This window comes from Coenobita brevimanus, chromosome 40 (genome assembly GCF_032717465.1).
Source record: "Coenobita brevimanus isolate Jiangsu-jjx chromosome 40, ASM3271746v2, whole genome shotgun sequence".
Lineage (NCBI taxonomy): Eukaryota > Metazoa > Arthropoda > Malacostraca > Decapoda > Coenobitidae > Coenobita > Coenobita brevimanus.
Window position 1 is genome coordinate 8399197 of NC_136993.1, and position 22619 is coordinate 8421815.

General features: G+C 42.2%; 1 protein-coding gene across 1 annotated transcript in view; it reads right to left on the minus strand.

Moving 5' to 3' along the window:
* Nucleotides 1-22619, minus strand: part of LOC145397277 (glutamate receptor ionotropic, kainate 5-like) — a 181542-nt gene that overhangs the window by 75846 nt on the left and 83077 nt on the right. The window contains exon 5 of the mRNA XM_080270473.1: nt 16165-16323. Coding sequence (XP_080126599.1) covers nt 16165-16323 — 159 coding nt within the window. The remainder of the gene's footprint in view (nt 1-16164; nt 16324-22619) is intronic.

The following is a 22619-nucleotide window of genomic DNA, read 5'->3' on the forward strand; positions in this document are numbered from 1 at the left end:
GCAAGGTTGTCAGAGACATATTTGTAACTTATAACACACCAGAACCATCCAGTGCTGCTGTGGAACGTCTGTTTTCATTGGGGAAGGACGTGCTCAGCCCAAACCATGCGGGACACAGTGACTATCATTCTGAAGTGCTCATTTTCCTCAAGGCCAACACTGGAAAAGAAAACTGAAGTGAACTGTGTAATTATTAATCAGATTATTGTGCCTTTAATGACATGATGTTGTCATTAAATTGTGTTTAATTTGATAAATATTAAACTTGGTGTATAAGAATGTGAATTACAGTGGCCAGTTAAAGTTTAGCGATCTATGTATTGAAAGTAAAGGACTGAACAGTCACAAAACCTTATGCTTTAGCCACCCCATAGTTAATGTGACGGTGACAGTTGTGTGACAACATCTTTCATCTTTCCTCAGGTCCGGCTCTGCAGACAAGGCTGATCTCTGGGTCCTCAGCGTGGTAAAAAAAATAAAATCAATACTGAGCAAGTTTACTTGATTCATATTCTTTTTTTTGTACCGGTACCGGTAGTGACACTACAACTTTATGCAAGTACCGGTACCGGTACCGACGGTGTTTTTTGTGTACCGGGTGCCCACCTCTGTATATATATATATATATATATATATATATATATATATATATAGTAAACTCTCAAGTATCCATTGTAATTCGGCCAAGCCCTATGCTGAATAATGTGAAATGTTAGGTAATGCATATCCAGCACAACGTTTGGCTTGTAGCCCGATATTTTTGTTCTGTCCATTTTGACACTCTATCCTAAAATCTTTTCCATGAGTAAAAAATGAAAATTAAGTAAATAAAAACAGTACAGTAATGATGCAGTACATTAACCCTAGTTCAGTAGCGTCGTCCGGGATTCCGAATTCAGGCCTACTTTGCGTTGCACAGGAGACGCTCCAAGGCCTACGGCGCTCGGCTGCTATGACATCTCAGTTTGTACGCTGTCCTGTGTGTGTAAGGTGTGTTCGTGTTGCTCCCGTTTTTTCTCATCTGCTGTAGCCGATTATCCGGTATTCCGTACAACGCTATTAAAATAGGACCTTGTGAGTGTGCCTACGAAACATATCCTGCAATGTGTCGATTTTTTTTCCAGAAAAAATAGATTTTTTCCGGATTCAGAAAAAACTAACTGTATTTTAAAATAGGACCTTGTGAGTGTGCCTACGAAACATATCCTGTAATGTGTCGAATTTTTTTCCAGGAAAAATATATTTTTTCAGGATTCAGAAAAACTAACTGTATTTTGAAATCGGACCTTGTGAGTGTGCCTACGAAACATATCCTGTAATGTGTCGAATTTTTTTCCAGGAAAAATAGATTTTTTCAGGATTCAGAAAAACTAACTATATTTTAATATGGCATTGGTCAAGGGGAAGTACGATCTGGACAAAAGTGGTGATCTAAGGGAAGTGATGCTTCTGCTTGACAGTGATGTCGATGAGCTGCAACAGGAAAGTGAAAAGGAAAGTGACGAAAGTGTGAGTGATGACAGTGTAGAAGAGAGAGGTGGTGACGATCAAAGTGACCTTGAAATGTTGTACATTTGTCACCGCCGTCCTAGTCACCAGGCCCCAACTACTGCTTCAACTCCTCACAAATATCCACCTCCCAGCATATACCCACCTGCCCCAGTATCACGCATCCACCCTACTGACCCCAGTGAACCCCAACCTGGCCCCTCACACCAACGTCAGCCCACCTCAGCACCCTCAACTATGCATCAGACAGCAAAAGAAAGGAAGCAGCAAGGGGGTAGTTCACGTGACCCGCGTCGCCCGCGTCACCTACGTAGACGGCCAGCTTCCCCCACCTGTCACCCCCCACCACACCAAGACATCGCTGCCCACCATCTTACACCCCCAACCACCACCACTGCCGCTGCCACTGTCACCGCCGCCGCCGCCGCCACCACCACCACCACCACCACCACCGCCGTCGCCACTGCTGCCACACAGCCTCCCACATCACCTCGTCCTTCCTCGCCCATCTCCCGTCCCCAGTGACGAACAGCAGCTGAAAGGGCTGGGGAACTGCTGCGCGCTACTCGCCCCGTATCTCCTGACCTTGCTGAGGAGTTTGACAATCCCGAGTCTGTGCCTTCCCCTGCCTCCTCTGAAGCTGCTACTACTCGGGGGTCACGGCCCCTACGCCGTTCTGTGTGTCTTGACACTGGATGTCGGCCTCGTGCTAGCTCATCTCCTGCTGCTGGTGGCCGACAAGTTCGACAGCATCGTGACACCACTGCAGAACCCGCTCCTATGGTTGACTTTGGCGTTAGTATGCTGTCAAGCTCGTCTGGCTTTCAGTGGCAGGTGCTGCTTGTCCTTAGGGTGAGTGGAAGATGTTCTAATTATTTTATTATTATCATATCTTATTATTTCTTTGCTATAATTCATTATTTATTCCTGTTTTCCATATATGTCACTGACATATACTTTGCTACATCCAGTGTATTGCATTTCTAATGTCCACAATTTATTTACTTTCGTATTATTTCAACACATTTTTCGTTTTTTTTTTTATTTTTATTATTTTCTGTAAATATCGAGTCTGTTCTGTGTGCGGCAGGCTTGTTGCCTGCCGCACAGGAGGGACCCGAGGGAGACGAGGAAGACGAGGAAGATTCCTGCTAGGAGGTGTCCAAAACACAGCCTATTTTGTTCAGCATGGCGCACAGCAACCTGTGCGGCATAAGACCTAGGGAGGCTGGAGCATATCGGGGGACGTCTGGACTTCATATGTGGCACAAGTCATCACCATCAGGCAACACTGTGGCTGTCAGTGTTGAAAAGATTACAAGGATGTAGCATTTTTTGTCATTTTTACACAATTTTTGTTTTATTTTTTTATAATATTGTTTTAGTTAAATGCATTTAGTTCATAGTTCCTAGAGTTAAGATTAGCATCTAATTTAAGTGAAATTTTTTTGAAATAAACTGTACCATTCCTATATGTATATTTCTACCCCCAAAGTTTGTCTGGGATTCCAGACATCGCTAGTAGGCACGTGATGCTGACAACGCTACTATTCCAGAGTTAATACAGTTTGGTAAATTTGTACTATTGTATTTACTCACTACATACTGGCACTGATGGAAAGGAGAGTCATACACCAAGCAGTACAGTACTGTACTATACCGTACATTACACATAATCCCATGTGGTCTAGTGACAAACTTCTCCCACCAAAATTACTCCAGCTCCACCACCTGAAGCTCGATCTCTGTCATGGGTGTTGGAGTACCACGGAGTTAGCAAAAGCACCAGGGTTGTGTGACCGTGTGGTTGGAAAGGCAGAGCACACAGGCTTGTCTCCACTGAACGACATCCACAGATAAGCATGGCAACACAGTGGTATTCTTGCTGCATTGACCCATGATTGGCTGGTGCATAGCAGGCGTTTTCATTCGCTCCCGAGTTTTGGGATTTCCCCTGGTGCCTGTTGGCTCCTGCTTATGAGCTGGTTGAATGCCTCAACTCCGGATATTGCACTACACTGCCGGTTACATCCTGTTTTTGTGCCGGATGTTGCATAATTTAACTGGATAATGCTTTAATAGAGCCATGATAGCTGCACTGGATATTGCGTCAGGCTGAATAATACACTGACAGATAATTGAGAGTATACTGAATAATCATCATCATCAACAGCCATATATGTATCACTTTTTATTATCAGTTACTGGTGCAATGTCGCTTAGGAGGATATGAAGTAACATTAATGAAGAGCTACCACCTGAGGGAAAAAAATACAGCGGTTATAACATTGGTCATCAAAAATGAAATTACTTCCTAAGTCTGAATTGAAATGGTCTGATTCTGGGGTACAGAAGGTGCTGAACTCGAATATGGCATCAGTAAGGACATATCACGTCCGAGTCTTGAAAACCAATATATTGGTGTATCTTGCTCATAGAATGTTGCTCATACATTAGTTTATATAGTTCGGTTGAAAAAATTTCAATTTTTGTCGCAGGTTACATATATTGTTTCCACTTCTCTTCTTGCAGAAATTCTCAATCCCTTTGACAGTGGTGAAAGATGGAATGCCACAAATGTGTAACGATCCTGACCGTTTTTGTTATATTTGTGGAGGATTCACCCGGGAAAGCTTCAAGAAACCCATCACGATGGCTGATAAAATGAACTACAAAAGCTACTTCAAATGTCTGTTGGGCGACCAAGACAAGAAACTGACACCTCACATAGCGTGTAGGTCCTGTGTCAATCACCTGAGTAAATGGACACATGGAAAACGAAGTTCGGGTTTGCCATTCGCTGTACCAATGGTGTGGTGAGAGCCCAAAGACCACAGCAATGACTGCTACTTCTGTCTCATGAACATCAAAGGAATAACTGTCAAGACATGAGCCACAGTACAATAACCCAATATCGCTTCTGCAATCCGACCAGTGCCACACAGTGCAGAACTACCGGTTCCAAACCCACCTGCTGAACACGAGCTAAGCAGCAAATCTGATTCCAGTCATAGCCCCATGGTAGATGACTACAAGGACTACTCAGGAAACAGCAGGCCCCAACCAGGGAGCCCTTCATGCTACATAAGGGACCCTCATTTGCCTATAGAAAAGGCAGAGCTCCTGGGATCACAACTGAAGCAGCATAACCTGCTGGAAGATGGAGTGTACATCATAATGGCGCATCATCAGCATAGACAACTGTGTGTGTTTTTCAAAATGGCAAACCTTTGCTATTGCAATGATGCTGTGTCTTTCATGCAGCAACTTTGCAAGTCTGATCCATACAAGCCAGATGATTGGAGGCTGTTTATAAATTCAGGAAAAGACACTCTGAAAGCAGTCCTCCTAAACAATGGGAATCGACTTCCATCTGTGCCAACAGCATACACCGCGAAGATGATCGAGAGCTATGAAATTCTGAAGATTGTGCTTTCCTCTATAAAGTATGAGATGTGGAAAATATGCGGTGACCTCAAAGTGATCAGTCTACTTCTGGGCCTTCAGAGCAGTTACACAAAGCACATGTGCTTTCTTAGCTTGTGGAACAGTAGAGCTAATGTCAAACACTATGTAAGAAAAGAATGGCCAGCAAGAGCAAAAGATGCACCAGGAAGGTTCAACTGTCTTCACAAACCCCTGTAGATCCAAAAAACATATTCTTGCCTCCTCTGCATCTCGAGCTGGGCTTGGCGAAATATTTTGTAAAAGCCATGGATCAAGTTTCAGTACATGTCTATGAAGCTCAGTGGCATGGTATCCGAAGCCAAGTTGAAAGCAGAGGTCTTGAATTATCTTCAGATCCGCATGCTGGTTAATGATGATGACTTCATCAAGGCAATAAAGCCGCTGGAAAAGGACGCTTGGGAATCATTTGTGAATGTCTCACAGAACTACCTTGGAAACCATCACGCAGATAACTACGAAGAGTTTGTGGCAGGCATGTTACAGAGTATCGAACTCTGGGCTCACGGATGTCCTTGAAAATTCATTTCTTTCACTCCCACCTCAATTTCTTCCCAGATAACCTCGGAGACATCAGTGACGAACACGGTGAAAGGTTTCACCAAGACATTGCTATAATGGAGAGCAGATATCATGGGCAATTCAGTCCCAACATGATGGACAACTACTGCTGGATGCTACAAAGTGAAGAGAGTCAGCTGAACAAGCAGAAATGCAAAGTGCAGAAGTATTTTTAGAACTTCATCACATGCTAATAAAATGTGCATTGGAATTCCATATTTTTGTATCATAAATCATCACAATATTATTTGTGTGTGCCTCAATATATGTTACAAGGTTGAGACGTTATGTCACATTGAATATGTTTTCAGTCTGATATTCAAGAAACCTGGTCCGATAGCGCAATATGAATATCAGATTTGAAATCAGTGCTATCAAATTGGTCAAGGACACATACTTACGTATGAGAAACATTTTGGCTGTTGACCAGTGTATTCACCAAAAATAGTCACGTATTTATTTATTTTTATCCACTTTTTAATAGTTATGCACCCACAAGTTAAACTTCTGCTTCTGTTAGTACTTATTTGTACACATATAAAACTGGAATAATCCAGAATAACATCATGGCAAGCATCACTTACTTTCATTTGTGTGTGGCACACTGCAGTATTTTTTTACCATTCTCTCCTATTCCACTGTTACATGGACAATTTATTTTTGTACATAACAGAAAATGATATTTACAGATATTTCATTCTTTTCTGACACATGGACGCGTTCAGAGATGTGGTAGCCACAGAACTCTCTCATATAAAGGACGATTTTGCCATTGGCACTCATAGTCACACAAGCTCCAATTTTACCATTCTTCTCACATCACATCGTCCTTTTGGAGTTGTTGTCAAAGGTGTCTTTGGGTGGTAGATAGCACCACCTGGGTGGCTGGGCATGCTTCATACCCATTTGGGCAGGGTGGGATGGGGGGTATGTAGAAGAAACAGGACAAAATCCTCCTTACATTGTGTCCAATTGGTGACTGAGTGGTGTAGTACCTTTATGTAGGCTCAGTGAGACCCGTGTGACCCACTCATCATGTCTAATCAAGCCATAGGTGAGAATAACTTAATAGACAAAATAAGAAGTTTCCCATGGGTTTTCAGAGGACCATCACTGCTGCCTTAATAGTCCTTACAGAAGGAGTGTCGCATTCTAAGACAAACTAATTGATTGTACTGTACTTCTGATTTTACTTGTTATGTAGTTGCAGTGATCATTATTATTTAAACAATAATCAAACAGAATATTGGAAATCTTCAAGTCATTTTTAATACACTTGACCCTCCATTTCCTGTACCCTGAATTCCTTTATTTCAGATTTCACAGACACTGGCTCAGGCCGGGCAATATTATCAAATGCTGGACATATGTCCCTACAAAACAAGTCTGGGATTCTCACAAAAGTCCATCATTCATATTTCCCAGGTTAGGCCCAGGTTCCTGGAGAAAGTCCAGGGATGCTGCCACTAGGTGGCAAGGGGAGCACCCACTCCCTCCTTTGTTTTTAGGCTAGCGACTATTTTTCTACTTGACCGCATTGTGGCCACTTTGTGACTGCTTTGTTTATTACTTATTGCTATTATCCTGCCATCCATACCATTCACAGTGTCTCCTAAATGTACCAAGCATTACAGAAAACCTGCACACCTTACTTTGCCGCAGAAAGTTGAGCTATTTGAGAAACTAGAAGCGGATAAAAGTGTTACTAGCATGTGTGAAGAGTACGGAGTGAAGAAGCAAACCATATCAGACATAAGGAAAGCCAAGGAAAAATTACAAAATTATGCTGTGAGATTATCGGTTGCAAGTGGAAGCACAAAAAAAGATGATACTAAGGCACGAAAGCAAATGAAATTGTCTAAGAGCATAGATGCAGCTTTGTACAAGTGGTATGTGCAGTAACGTTCATATGGAGTTTCAGTGCGTGAGTGTGAGCTAGCAGTCAGTGGAAGGAAATCTGGCAGCCCATTTAGGGATTACTGATTTTAAGGCCAGTGATGGGTGGCTCTGGAGATTCAGAAACAGATATGGGATCCATAATGTTAAACTCAGAGGTGAGGCTGCAAGTGCCAATATGGAAAGTGTTGAACCGTTTCGCCTTAAGTTGCAAGAACCGATTAACAAGGAGGAACTAAATTTCAACCAAGTGTACAATACTGATGAAAGTGGCGTAATATGGCGTTCCTTTGCCAGATAACACACAGGCTGTCAAGGATGACGACAGAGAGCTAGGGAAAAAATTAAAAAGGAACGACTGTTGATTGATCATGTGTGGGGCAAATGCTGCAGGATCCCACCATCTCAAGTTGGTCATAGCTGGGAAATCTACTAAGCCTCGTGCCTCTAAGGACATCAACCCCAACGATCTACCTGTACACTACTGCTGCTCAGCAAAGTCTGGTTTACCACCTCCATAACCCATGACTGGTTTCATAAGCATTGGTTTCAGAAATAAGAAATTATCAAGAGTAAGTTTTGAAAGTTCCTCCAGGTGACGTTAAAGCTCTGTTCCTGATGCGCAGTTCCCCTGCACAAACGAATGACGACACTCTGATCAGCCACGATGGGCGAATTCGTGCAGTGTTTCTACCGCCCAATTCATCCCTGATCCAGCCCATGGACCAGGGGATCATTACTGCTTTAAGTAGACTGTATCAGAAAAAGGATCTGGACGAAGTACTGGTGGTGACAGAGGAGGAGGAGACAGACTTTAAGGACATTTGTGGTTAGAGAACCCTGCAGTACATCAAAGCCTACAACATTTACAGCATGACTGATGCGTGGAAGGCTATGAACCTCAGCACCTTCACCAATGCATAGAAGAAATTGTTGTGAGATGAGGAGAATGAGAATGATTTCGAAGGCTTCAAGGCAGCTGATTCCCACCGTGTTCTATGCAGGGCAGGAGAGAATGATGTCACCCTCGACGACGTCCACGAGTGGCTGGATACCAGTGATGCAACAACTGGTCACCAGATCCTGTCTGATGTTGAGATTGCATCTTCTGTAACCGGCAACCAAAGTAACAGCAGCAGTGAGGACTCAGACTTGGGGATGCCAGCCAAGCTCAAATTGTCTGTGATCAGGGATGCCATAGACAAGATTCATCAGTACTTAGCCACTCATGACAATCCGAAGTTCAAGCACACTGCAACCAGATTCGGCTACTATGTGGTATAATAATACAAGAACAACACCAGGTGGGCTGCCCGACAAAGATCTGGAGCTTCTTTGGACCGGGGGTTGGCAGGCCACGATCACCTCACCCAGATGCTGCTCACCCCAATCCTGCACCTGAGTCACCTCAACCTGCAGCCGAGTCACCTCAACCTGGCCCCAGTAATGTCACCTAGCCACCCACAGAGGTCATTGGTGACTCCGACTTCGGATAGCAAGTTATTCTGGGGTCCCACTACATGATCACAGCATACATAGTTTCACCTACAATGTTTCAATAAGTATTTATACTTTCCATTCATCTATCTATCTGTTTATTGCCAGACGCCTTAATCCTGTAAGGGGTGGCCACAAAAAATTGCCTTCATGTCGCCCTGTCCCCGGCCATTTCACTGCCATGCTCCCAGTTCACACCCTCCTCTCTCATATACCTCTCCTCAAAATCACTCCATCTCATCCTTGATCTTCCCCTCCTTCTCCCCCCCTCCACCTCACTCACATACACTCTCCTTATTTGTCTCTCACTCTCCATCCTCTCCACATGGCCAAACCACCCCATTGTGTTTTTCCTAACGCTTCCTAACACATCCATATCCACACCACAACGTCTCCATGTGACTCCACATGCTCCTTTCAAATAACTCATTTCCACAGCTCTGACTCTTGACTTGTGTCCCTCCAACAAGGTCCAAGCTTCACTTCCATACGTTAGAGTTGGTATCACAATACTGTCATGTAGTATCTTTTTCAGTTCCATGCTCACTTTCCTGTTTCTTGTCACTGCTTTCAAGGAACCAGCAGCCTTTCTTCCTGTTGTACCCTTTCAAGCACTTCACCCTCTAAACTTCTACCCTTACTCATCACACTACCCAAGTTCTTAAATGCACTCACATTTTCCATTTCCTCCTCATCCAAACTCACTGTACATTCACAAACTTCATCTCTCTCAAAGACCATAACTTTACTTTTCCCTACATTCACCTTTAGATTCCATTTCTTACATACTCTCCCAAACTCATCCACCAAGCCTTGCAGCTCCCCTTCGTCTTCACTTAACAACACAGTATCATCTGCAAACAACAATACACGGAGTTTCCAAACACTGCCCTCTCTCACAAGGACTGCTCCAACATCCACTGCCCTATTTTGTATCTCTTTTATAACCTCATCCATATACAAACTGAACAACCAGTGAGACATAACACACCCCCGTTTCAATCCAACCTTCAAATAGAAAAATTCACTCAGTTCACTATTCACACGCACTGCAGCCTTAATATCCTCATACATACTCTTCACAGCATTCAACAACTTCCCATCTACTCCATATATTCTTAATACTTTCCACAATCCTTGTCTGTCCACCCTGTCATTTGCTCTCTCCAAATTCATGAAGGCTGCATACAACTTCTTTCCCTTCTCTAGAAACTTTTCCACTAAAGATCTAAGAATGAATATCTGATCTACACAACCTCTTCCCTTCCTAAAACCTCCCTGTTCTTCTCCAACTACTGTAATTCCTCTGTGATTTTCCTAACTTTGTAAATAAGTATCCTACCATATACTTTTCTTATTACACTATGAAGACAAATGCCCCTATGATTACCACATACTTCTTTTCACCTTTTTCTTTGTACAGGGAAATAATTATACCTGACTTCCAATCATCCGGGACTCTATCTTCCCTCCCAGGCCAATCTGCACATCTTCCATATCTATTCTGCTACTATCTCTCCCCCATGCTTCAGGATTTCACCACACACTCCATCAATTCCCGGGGCTTTCCTTATTTTAACTTTCTTCATCGCTTCCGCAACTTCCATCCTACTGATTTCTTCCTCTCTTCTCACATCCCTCCTTCTCCCAGCCATTCCCCCGCCACTTATACTCACATTACTTTCATTCTTTATGTTCAACAATTCGTTAAAGTGTTCTCTCCATCTACTCACTTTTTCTCCCTTGTCCACTAGTAATCTACCATTTTTATCTTTCACTCCTCAACTAACCTCTTTGGCACCCTGTCTTAATCTCTTTACCTTTTTCCAGAACATTTTCTTACATTCCCTCCAACTTATACTCAGATTCCTTCCAAATTCCTTATCCACTCTCTTCTTACACTCTGTAATTTTTTCACCTCTCTCTTCCTTTCTGCATACAACTCTCTGTTCCGTCTCGCAACTTCCTCCACACCCCAATTTGTCATCCACTTATTATATGCTTTCATCTTTTGTGCCACAGCCTTTCTTACTTCTTCATTCCACCATGCTGTTCCCTGCACCCCCTTTCGTCTTCTCTTCACCCCACTCACCACCTCACATGCTGCACAGATTTCTTCTGTGAATATCCTGCACACACCTTCCACATGTCCCAACTGCTCCAGTCCATATTTACCCAGTTGCTCCTGCACTTCCCTCTGATATTCTACCCTTTTTCCATCCTCTCGTAACCTTTCCACCCTCCTTGTATGAGCTACTTCCTCCTGTCCTTCCCTTCTTCTTCTTCTCCATTTCGTTTGGACACTGATTCTGACCACCACTTGGTGGTGATCAGAGAGTCTACTTCCCCATCCTCTATATACTCTTGCATCCATTAAACACCTTCTCATCCTGTCACCCACACATACATAATCAATCATTGCTCTCCATTCAGTTCACCATCCACCTTTCTCATCACTCGCCACGTATACCTGTGGATCATTTTGTGCTTAAAGGGGGTATTGGCTATCACCAACCCCCTCTCGTCACAAATGTCCACTAAAGCATTGCCATTCTCTTCCATATCTACAGGCACACCCCACTCACCAACTACTCCATCCACCTTCACATTCCCTACTTTTCCATTTACAGTAAAAGTCCTATTATTCGGCAGCTGATTATTTGGTAGATCTGACATTTCGGCAGTTTTGAGAAATAGTCCCATTTACGAAAATCTTTGTTCGGCAATGTCCGGAATCATCTCGGCACTCCAGAAGTGTTATCTGTGACTTGTAGGCCTAATGTTTCATTACATTTCTGTATTTTCACTAATTTCTATATTTTTTTTTCAGATTCAGTTGAAGTACTGTATTGATTACAATATTGCACAGTATCATACAGTACAGTAACCACCCCCACCAAATTAGCGAGGGTTACGTTCCAAGTCCCCTCGCTAATTCTTGAAATTCTCTCATTCTTGACGCCTTCCTGAAAATGACATTTACCGGTAATTGCCTAGCCCATGAACCACTGATATTGCATTACCCATAAATAAATGTTGCTTGTTAAATCAGTTTCCCCGTTGCTTTTAGCTGTAAGGCTGTGACAGCTCCAGTATTTTTATTCCTCAGCATAATGGTGGAAGAGACTGTCCTGTTTAACTAACCTAACCTAACCGAGTTTAACTGTACCTAATAATTTAACCAAACCTAACCTTACCTAAAGTCAGAAAATACTTAAAAATAAACTGGAGGAATATGAATTGCTAAGGTCTCTCTGATGAAAGTTAAACGTACATTTAGCGCTCATTCTTTTGTTCGTTTTTGTGTTTAATGTGAAAGAGAGGGTATTGATGCAAACAGTCATATATCCTATTAACCCCTTAATAACCTCCGGCACTGAACAACCCTTCTCAGTACAGATGTCAGTGATGTAAAGTTAGTGTGAGCTATAAAGAAAACTGAACAATTATGGAGAGGGAAGGAAGGTCACTGGTATGTTTACATGACTCTACCCTACGATTCCAAGCAGTCAGGTGGTCGGTTAATCTCAGATGTTTTCGCCCATTTGGTAAATGCACCGTAACTTTAGACATTTTTCCGTGACTCATAGGGAATCATAGCATGGGTTTAGGAAGCTAAATAACACATTGCTAGGTGAGGCAGATGATTATCTTCACATCTTTAAGAACAATAAATTGATATCAGAGGAATGGAAGAAACTTACTCTACGTACTCAGAGAGGGATTAAATTTCATCCAGTTTCTAAAAGATGTGAAGATAATCGTCTGGCGCACCTAACAGTGTGTTATTTAGCTTCCTAAACCCATGCTATGATTCGCTATGATTCACGGGAGAAATTACAAAGTTACGGTACATTTACCAAATGGGCGAAAACACCTGAGATTAAAAGACACTTTGACTGCTTGGAATCGTAGCGTAGAGTCGTGTAAACATACCAGTGACCTTCGTTCGATTCCCATAATTGTTCACAGTATTTTCATAGCTCACTAACTCGACATCACTGACATCGGTATTGCAAAGGTTATTAAGGGGTTAATGGAATACATTACTGTTTCCATCAATACTTTCCCTTTCACATGTAAACAAAAAAACCAACAAAAGAATGAGTGCTAAATGTACAGTCGCGAGCAGATGAAATGGAGACACCAGCACACACACCTCTGGGTCGCTTCTACCCGACGAGTTACGGGAGAGTGAGAGAGGGCGGGGGGTGTATGGAGGGGCTGGTGGTGGGAGAAAGATCAAGAGAGGGAAGGAAAGGGAAGGGAGGAGAGGAGGGGCGGCAATAACCATGGCTGTCAAGGTCTTACTTTATCTTGATTATGGATTAATGTTTGATTTTGGGAAAGCTTAATTAATCATGATGTCAATCACATCACTGATAATGGGTTTTAATTTAAAACTGTTTTCACTTGAAGCGAGAGAGTAGTTTGTTGTGTCATAGATGAAGTTGGCACCTTTGCAGCTGAACTGTGGCTTCATAAGATTCTATACAACAGCCAAAGCGTTAACCTAATGGTTCATATTGGCTAAACCGTGATGAAGAGGAGTTCATCAGCACTATGGGTATCACACAAGGCTGCTGCTCACGATGGAGAGACGATTGCCAAATTATAATAGGCTTTTCTGTCTCAAAAGTATCCCTCCCCAGGTGCGAGTTCCATTCGAGGGGTTCATTGGTGAGAGGTGAAACTGGAAGGGGTTCAAGAGGGAGGGCGTAACACCTGTTTGAGCGGTGTGGTGGAAAATATTGGGGAATGAGGAGAATAGTAATGTAGTCATAAGCCAAAGGTGAAGAAAATATGTGCACGTCGGGTTAACACTTGTCTGTGATGGTTCTGGTGCCCAACAATTAATGGATGAACATTTTAATAGGTTGATTGTGCTCGTCATTCAGGATGTCAGCATAAATATGTCTTGCTATATGTCATCAGACTCTAGCCATGATTATACACATTTTTTATCTTGGGAATGCTAGGGATCAAAAGCATATGAAACCGAATTAGATGGATTTAACATTTACAAAGCTATGTATTGATTTTTAGTTAAGTCATCATACGTCAGTATTTGTTCGATATTACAACTGTAATGATTACAATTTCTTTAATGAATGGGCTATTTTCAGTGCTTAATGTGTTTTAGCAATAATTATTAATAATATAAAATACGAGAACCACAGGTATTCATGTTTTTTATGATAAAAGAAAATTGTGAGGAACGGAGTGAGACAAACCCTCTTGCAGAATATAATCTCATTTCTGGTGAAGTGAGGGTTCCATTCATGTGAACCGCAGTTCCCTTTATACACACACACACACACACACACACACACACACACACACACACACAAGGAATGTTGCCAGAATGGGAATAATGACTAACAAACTCGTCAATATCAAAATGTGATGCCTGGCAACCACCTTCATTCTCAGACAGCCAAGACTGTTTCTCCCTCCCTTCCACTCACCAAAAGCTCTCCCCCTCCCCCCCTCCCTCCCCAGCCTACCATCTCCTTTCTTCCTCTCTCACTCCCTGTCCCTCTTCAACTCGGTGTAACCATTGTGAAACTTTAGGTTAACGATTTAGCTCTTGCCTTGATTCTTATGAAGTCACAGTTGAGCTGCGAAGCTAGCCATATCTTCATGTGTAATACAATATATTGCTCTCTCGCTTAAATGGAAAACAACTTAAAGTTACAAACCCATTACCTTATCAGTGATATGTATGACATCATGATTAATTAAGCTCGGCCAAAGTCAATCCTACATCCTTAAGATAAAGTAAAACCTGGACAGCCATGGTTACGCCTCTCGTACCCTCCCCTGCCCTTTCTCCCTCCACCAGCCCCTCCATTCCCTCCCCCCCTCCCTTCTTCCTCTCTCACTCCCCTCCCCCCCACACCTAGTAACTAGTCGGGTAGAAGCGACCCAGAGGTGTGTGTGCTGGTGTCTCCATTTCATCTGCTCGCGACTGTACATTTAACTTTCATCAGAAAGACCTTACCAATTCATATTCCTTCACTTTATTTTATGCAATTTTTCGACTATTTTATTTTGTGTTTGGAAAAAGTACTGTATACAGTACCCACTCCAAACATATTTGTAATAATATAAGTTGTGATGAGTTCACCAATACAAGTGATGTACTGAGCTGGTACGTAATATTCAGTATCATTTCGGCCATCCAGGAAGTGTTATCTAACTTGTAGGCCAACTGTGTCATTACACTTGTATATGTTCACTAATATATCTATATATCTATATATATATATCTATATATATATATATATATAAATATATAGATAGATAGATAGATAGATAGATATAGATAGATAGATATAGATAGTTAGATATATATAGATAGATATATATAGATATATATAGATAGTTATATAGATATATATATATATATATATATATATATATATATATATATATATATATATATATCAGATTCAGGTAAAGTACTGTATTGATTGCAGTATTGTACAGTATGCAGTACTCTCTCCAAACACAGTTGTAATACCATAAGTGGTGATGACAGTGTTCACCAATATATTTAAAGTACCGAGTGGGTAGGTTTTTGATTATTTGGCAAATCCAATATCTCGGCATCACCCCGGTCCCTTAGATGCTGAATAATGGGACTATCTCCAATCAAAAACACTCATTCCTTTCAAACTTTCCATTCATACTGTGTTTATATTTATATTTATGTTATTTCAGTATGTACTACATTTATATTTATGGTATCGTGTCAGTGTTATTATTTTATATACTGTGTACAGTATGTTATGTTGGTCTAGGATGTCTACATTCCAGAATGCAATAAAATATTGGAATAACTGCTGGACAATATTGGAGCATTCGGACAATGTATGGTAAAAGTCCGGGGAATGGTATGTGAGGCTGGACTTTTGCGATTCTCAAACATTTGGGGTTCCTGGGCTGCCCCCCCCCCCTTTTTAGTCCAGGAAATTGAGAGTCCAGCGTAATTCTGTATGCGTCTGTTTTATGATGACAAAGATGGTTTTACTTTGGTTTTATCTAAAGTAGGAAGTCAAACTCAGAAACCACATTATCCTTACAATGCACTTTGAGAGGCAGCAACAGTAACAGAAACTTATATGCTTGTAACTTAAGAATTTGATATTTATCTTTTCTGCATTTGTGCCTTTGGACTAAGGTTGCATTGAGAAATGATCCATTATTAATTTTTATCTTTTTGACACCTACATTGAGCGTAGCCCCATGGAGATTTGAGAGCTTCTCTGGGAAGAGGGGAGGTGTTCTTGTGAAGTGTGAGCGCTGCCAGGTAGATACGAATACTAGTCGTTGTCTGGAGTAGAGTTGGTTAGCATAGACATGCCACTCACCCTCTGCCACACTATCAGTCTGTGGGCCATAAAAATACTTCCAATGAAATGGGAGTAGATTATTGGTGTATATTTACCAGGTTGACAACTACTGCCTGACCATCTTATATTCTATGTGCGAAAACGAACCAACTAAAAATATGAACAAGAAGCCTCAGGCCAGGACTGTCCAACAGGTGACGATTAAGGACCGAACAAAGAACATGGTACAGATTGAGACATGGAAGGTAGGGGATGCGAAAAATGTGGTGAAAAAGAAAGAGATTATCCAGGTGCCTGGGGATGCAAAAGTGGATGTATGTGGAATAACAGACAAAATGGAGAAGTAGGATTGTAAGAGAATGGAAGTATGGATAGGGTATATGTGCAGGAATAGGTGAGAATGAGAGGACAAAAGAAGGAGTTTGTATTGTTGTATGAAAGAGATGGAAGGAGAATATAAGAAAATATTGATCCGTCAGCTCAAGGATTGTGTGGGTAAGAGTGAAAAATGGACTACAAAGCGGGCAATTGTGTGTGTGGATGTGCCAATACAAGATCGTGCTAGTAGAGTGAAAGAAGAGTTCTAGACAAATGAGGAAGCATGCGTGGAAAAGTTAGTAAGGAATGAGAGAGTGTTTTAGATTGGAGATAGGAATGGAAAAGTAGGGAATGTGAAGGTGGATGGAGTAGTTGGAGAGTGGGGTGTGCCTGCAAAAGTGGATGTGAATGGCAGTCCTCTAATGGACATTTGTGCAGGGAGCGGGTTGGTGATGGCCAATATCTTCTTTAGACACAAAACAAGCCAAAAGTAAACATGACGAGTGATGGGAAGGGTGGGTAGTAAACTGAATGAGCGGAAGTATGTGAGTGTGGATGATAGAATGAGGTGTGCAATTGATGCAAGAGCAAACAGAAGCAGGGGGAGTGGACGTTCTGACCACCACTTGGTGATGGTGAAAGTCAAGGTTCAGATGAAATAGAGGAGTAGGAGAAGGAAAGGACAGGAGGAAGTAGTCCATTCAAGGAGTGTAGAAAGGTTGCAAGAGGATGGAAAGAAACAGAATATAAGAAAGAAGTGGAGGAGAAAATGGGCAAATATGATTTGGAGCAGACGGGGGATGTGGAAGGTGTGTGCAAGATATTCACAGAAGAAATCTGTGCTTCATGTGAGGTGGTGTGTGGGATGAAAAGAAGACGAAAAGAGATGCAAGGCACAGCATGGGAGAAAGAAGAGGTGAGAGAGGCTGTGGCACAAAAGAAGAAAGCATATACAGTAGTGAGTGAATGAGAAATAGGGGCATGGAAGAAGTTGAGAGACAAAAGAGTCATATGGAGAGAAGAAGACATAGGTGAAAAGAGTGGATGAGGAATTTGGAAGGAATTTTAGTGTAAAATGGAGGGAATATAAGAAAATGTTTTGGAAAGAGGTAAAGGGAGTTACACAGGATGCCAAAGAAGCTAATTGGGGAGTGAAAGATAAAAATGGTAAATTACTAGTGGAGAAGGGAGCAAAAGGTGAGCTAACTCTTTAACCCCTCCGTGGCCGCAGGTCCGGAATTTTACGTGCTCGCCTGGCCGACACCGGGGTCATTTTCTGAAGTTTCGATTTTTTTCTTTTCTTTTTGAAGAGGAAGTTCCGATGAACCTGGCAGTGCAAATTTCAGTTTCCTTGACCCATCCCTTGGCGTGCGCGCAAGTTGCGTAAATTTAGGCAGCTGATACAAGCTACACGTAGGTATTGCAGTGACGCAACATGGCACTTTTTTTTCTTACCAAAAAACATTGTCATTGGTGCTGAAAAGCTGTGAAATAACTAGATATGCGTATTTTGAAGTTTTTAGGTACATAATATGCAAGGTTTGAATTTAAGAAATTATGGTAATATCGACTTAGTTTTGTAGTCTGGGTGGTGGAGTTTGTTGGAAAAGGGAGGCGAGAGTTATTGTTTTCAAACCTAAATGAAATAAATGTCACCCCTTGAGTATACAGGCTGGACAGTGAGGGTTGCAATGCAAGATGACCTGTCATTCGCACCTCACACGAGCTGATTAACAAGAAGGGAAGGGGGGCCTTTCCACCCACCAGAAGCATCACGTGAACACGGAAAACATTTCTGTTATGCTTGTAAAAGGCAAGGAATATGTAAAATGATTCAAAACAGTACAACAAACCTGAGCAAATAGGTAAATATACCAAATAAAAATTATTTTTTTACTTTCATATCTTTTTTGCTTATGCCTTTGTTTATTTGTAATCGTAAACACAGGGGATGTGTGTCTTTCGCAAAGGAGGAGAAAGATGAAATTTCTGTCTGGGTCGAGATAATGGGTATAACTATGTGTGTTTTGGCATAGCCACGAGCGAAAAAATTCGTACATCCGCCCATCATGGCAGCAGGTGGTGAACTGACACATGAGGTGTGCGAGCATGAAGTGAAGGTCAGTCTCATGTCCCAGATGTTCGTTCCCTTCCCAAAAGTTTTTCAGTTTTCTACAAGTCGCACTGCATCGAATGATCCAAACCAGTACAACAAACCTGAGCAAATAAGTAAAGATACCAAGACAAAAATATATTTATCTCTTATGTCTTTTTTGTTTATGCCTGTACTTATTCATAATTGTAAACAGGGTGGTTGTGGGTGTTTCGCAAGGGAGGACAAAAGATGATATTTTCTGTCTGGGTCGAGGTAATGGGTCTAGTATTGCTTGTTTTGGCGTGGCCACAAGCAAAAAAATCGAAAATCCTCTCCTCACAGCAGCAGGCTGTGAACTGCTTGATGGGGTGTATAGCGGTGTAGTGTTGGTCAGTCTGAAGGCGTTCAGAACGCTCGTTCACTTCTCATAAAATTTCACCGTTTTTTATACGCAGCACTCAAACAATGCCTTTGGCCATTTATCGACTAAATGTCATTCGACACAGGCGGCCAGGGAGGGGTTAAGGAATTGTTAAACATAAAGAATGAAAGTAATGCAAGTATATGTGGCTGGGGAATGACTGGGAGACGGAGGGATGTGAGAAGAGAGAAAGAAATCAGTAGGATGGAAGTTGTGAAAGCAATGAAGAAAGTTAAAATGGGGAATACCCCAGGAATTGATGAGTGTGTGGTGAAATGTTGAAGCATGGGGGAGAGATAGCAATAGAATGGATGTGGAAGATGTGCAGATTGGCCAGGGAGGAAAGTAGGGTCCCAGAGGATTGGAAGTCAAATATAATTATTCCCCTGTACAATGGAAAGAGGGAAAAAGAAGTATGTTGTAATCATAGGGGCATTGTTTTCTTGGTGTAATAGGAAAAGTATATGGCAGGGTACTTATTGACAGAGTTTGGAAAATAACAGAGGAAGTAGGTGGAGAAGAACAGGGAGGTTTTAGGGAGGGAAGAGGTTGTATAGATCAGATATTCATCCTTAAATCTTTAGTGGAAAAGTTTCTAGAGAAGAGAAAGAAGTTGTATGCGGCCTTCATGGATTTGGAGAAAGCATATGCCAGGATGAATAGATAAGGATTGTGGAAACTATTAAGAATATATGGAGTAGATGGGAAGTTGATGAAGGACGTGAAGAGTATGTATGAGGGTGCTAAGGTTGCAGTGCATGTGGATGGTGAACTGAATGAATTTTTCTCTGAAGGTTGGATTGTAACAGGGATATGTTATGTCTCCCTGGTTGTTCGGTCTGCATATAGATGGGGTCATAAAAGCGATACAAGGTAGGGCAGTGGATGCTGGAACGGCCCTAGTGAGAGTGGGCAGTGTTTGGAAATTCCCTGTACTGTTGTTTGCAGATGATACTGTGTTGTTAAGTGAAGACGAAAGGGAGCTGCAAGCCTTGGTGGATGAGTTTGGGAGAGTGTGTAAGAAATGGAATCTAAAGGTGAATGTAGGGAAGAGTAAAGTTATGGTCTTCGAGAGAAGTGAACTCAGTCAATGTACAGTGAGGTTGGATGAGGAGGAAATGGAAACTGTGAGTGCGTTTAAATACTTGGGTAGTGTGATGTGTAAGGATGACAGTTTGGAGGGTGAAGTGCTTGAAATGTACAACAAGGAAGAAAGGTTGCTGGTTCCTTGAAAGCAGTGATAAGAAACAGGAAAGTGAGCATGGAAGTGAAAAAGTTACTACATGACAGTATTGTGTTACCTGCTCTAATGTTTGAAAGTGAAGCTTGGACGTTGTTGAAGGGAAAGAAGTCAAGAGTGACAGCAGTGGAAATTAGTTATTTGGGAGGTGCATGTGCAGTCACATGGAAAGACAGATTGACAAATAAGGAAGTGAAGGAGCTTTGTGGTGTGGATGTGGATGTGATAGGAAGCGTTAGGAGAAACACACTGAGGTGGTTTGGCCATGTGGAGAGGATGGAGAGTGAAAGACTGACGAGGAGAGTGTATGTGACTGAGGTGGAGGGGGGGAGAGGGAGGGGGGAACCGAGGATGAGATGGAGGGAGAGGTATATGATAGAGGGTGGTGTGAGCTGGGAGCAGGGCAGTGAAATGGCGGGGAACAGGGTGACATGGGGGAGATTTGTTTGTGGCCACCCCTTACGGGATTAATGAGTCTGGCAATAGATAGACAGATAGATAGACGAAGGAAAAAGGGAAAAAGAAGTAGGTGGTAATCATAGGGGCATCTGTCGTCTTAGTGTAATAAGAAAAGGATATGTTAGGATACTGAGTTAGGGAAATAACAGAGGAATTAGTTGGAGAAGAACAGGGGGATTTTAGGAATGGATGAGGCTGTGTCCATCAGCTATTCATCCTTAGTTTTTTAGTGTAAAAGTTTCTAGAGAAGGAAAAGAAGTCGCGTGCAGCCTTCATGGATTTGGAAAAAGCATGACAGAGTGGACAGACTAGGAATGTTTTAGGAAAGGAAGGGGTTTTGTAGATCAGATATTCATTCCTGGATGTTTAGTGGAAAAGCTTCTAGAGAAGGGAAAGAATTTGTTTGCGGCCTTCATGGATTTGGAGAAAGCATATGACAGGGTGGACAAACAAGGATTGTGGAAAGTATTAGGAATATATGGAGTATATAGGAAGATGTTGAATGCCGTGAAAAGTATGAATGAGGAGGCTAAGAATGCAGTGCGTGTGGATAGTGAATTGGGTGCATTTATCTCTTTGAATGTTGGATTGAAACAGGGACTTGTTATGTCCCATGGTTGGTAAATCTGTACATGGATGGGGTTATAAAAGAATTACAAGGTAGGGCAGTGGGTGTTGGAGTGACCCTAATGAGAGAACGCAGTGTTTGGAAACTCCTTGTACTGTTGTTTGCAGATGAAACTGTATTGTTTAGTCAGGATGAAGGGGAACTGCAAGGCTTGGTGAATGAGTTTAGAAGAGTATGTAAGAAGCGAAATCTAAAGACGAATGTAGGGGAGAGTAAAGTTATGGTATTCGAGAGAAATGAAGCTACTGAATGTACAGTGAGGCTGGTTGAGGAGGAAATGGACAATGTGAGTGTGTTTAAGAACTTGGGTAGAGTGATGAGTAAGGATGGAAGTTTAGAAGGTGAAGTGCGTTAAAGGTTACAACAGGGAAGGAAGGTTGCTGATTCTTTGTATGCAGTGTAAAGGAACAGGGAAGTGTGCATGGATGTAGAAAAGTCGCTGGATGACACTATTGTCATACCAACCCTAACATATGGAGGCGAAGCTTGGACCTTGTTAGAAGGACACAAGTCAAGAGTGAGCGTAGTGGAAGGTGAAGCTTGGACCTTGTTAGAAGGACACAAGTCAGCGTAGTGGAAATGAGTTATTTAATAGGAGCAGGTAGAGTTACTTGGGGAGACAGACTGACAAATCAGGAAGTGAAGGAGCATTCTGGTGAGAACGCGGATGTGATAGAAAGCATTAGGAGAAATACATTGACACTGAGGTGGTTTCACCGTGTGGAGAGGGTGGAGAGCGAGAGACTAATGAGGAGAGTGTATGTGAGTGAGGCGGAGGGGAGGAGAGGGAGGGGAAGGCTGAGGATGGAGTGGACAGGTATATGAGAGAGAGGGATGTGAGCTGGGAGCAGAGCAGTGAAGTGGGGTTGGACAGGGGGGCATGAAGTTAATTTGTTTGTGGCTACCCTTTACGGAACTTAGGTGTCTGGCAATAGATAGACAGAGTTTTCACACACCTGATGTATTGTTCATTTTTACTACACATGTTAAATCTTTATTTTCCAAGCCTAGTACTGAAATAGATCCATAGGGCCCACTATCTGTCACTGGGGAAGGTATAACATTATGCCTCTGCCCACCTATGGTGGAGAAAGCATTAAGTGATTGGTCTGTCCAGTGTGAGTGCATGGGTGCATACACTGGTACGTGCATGTGTCCAGAACACATTTCTG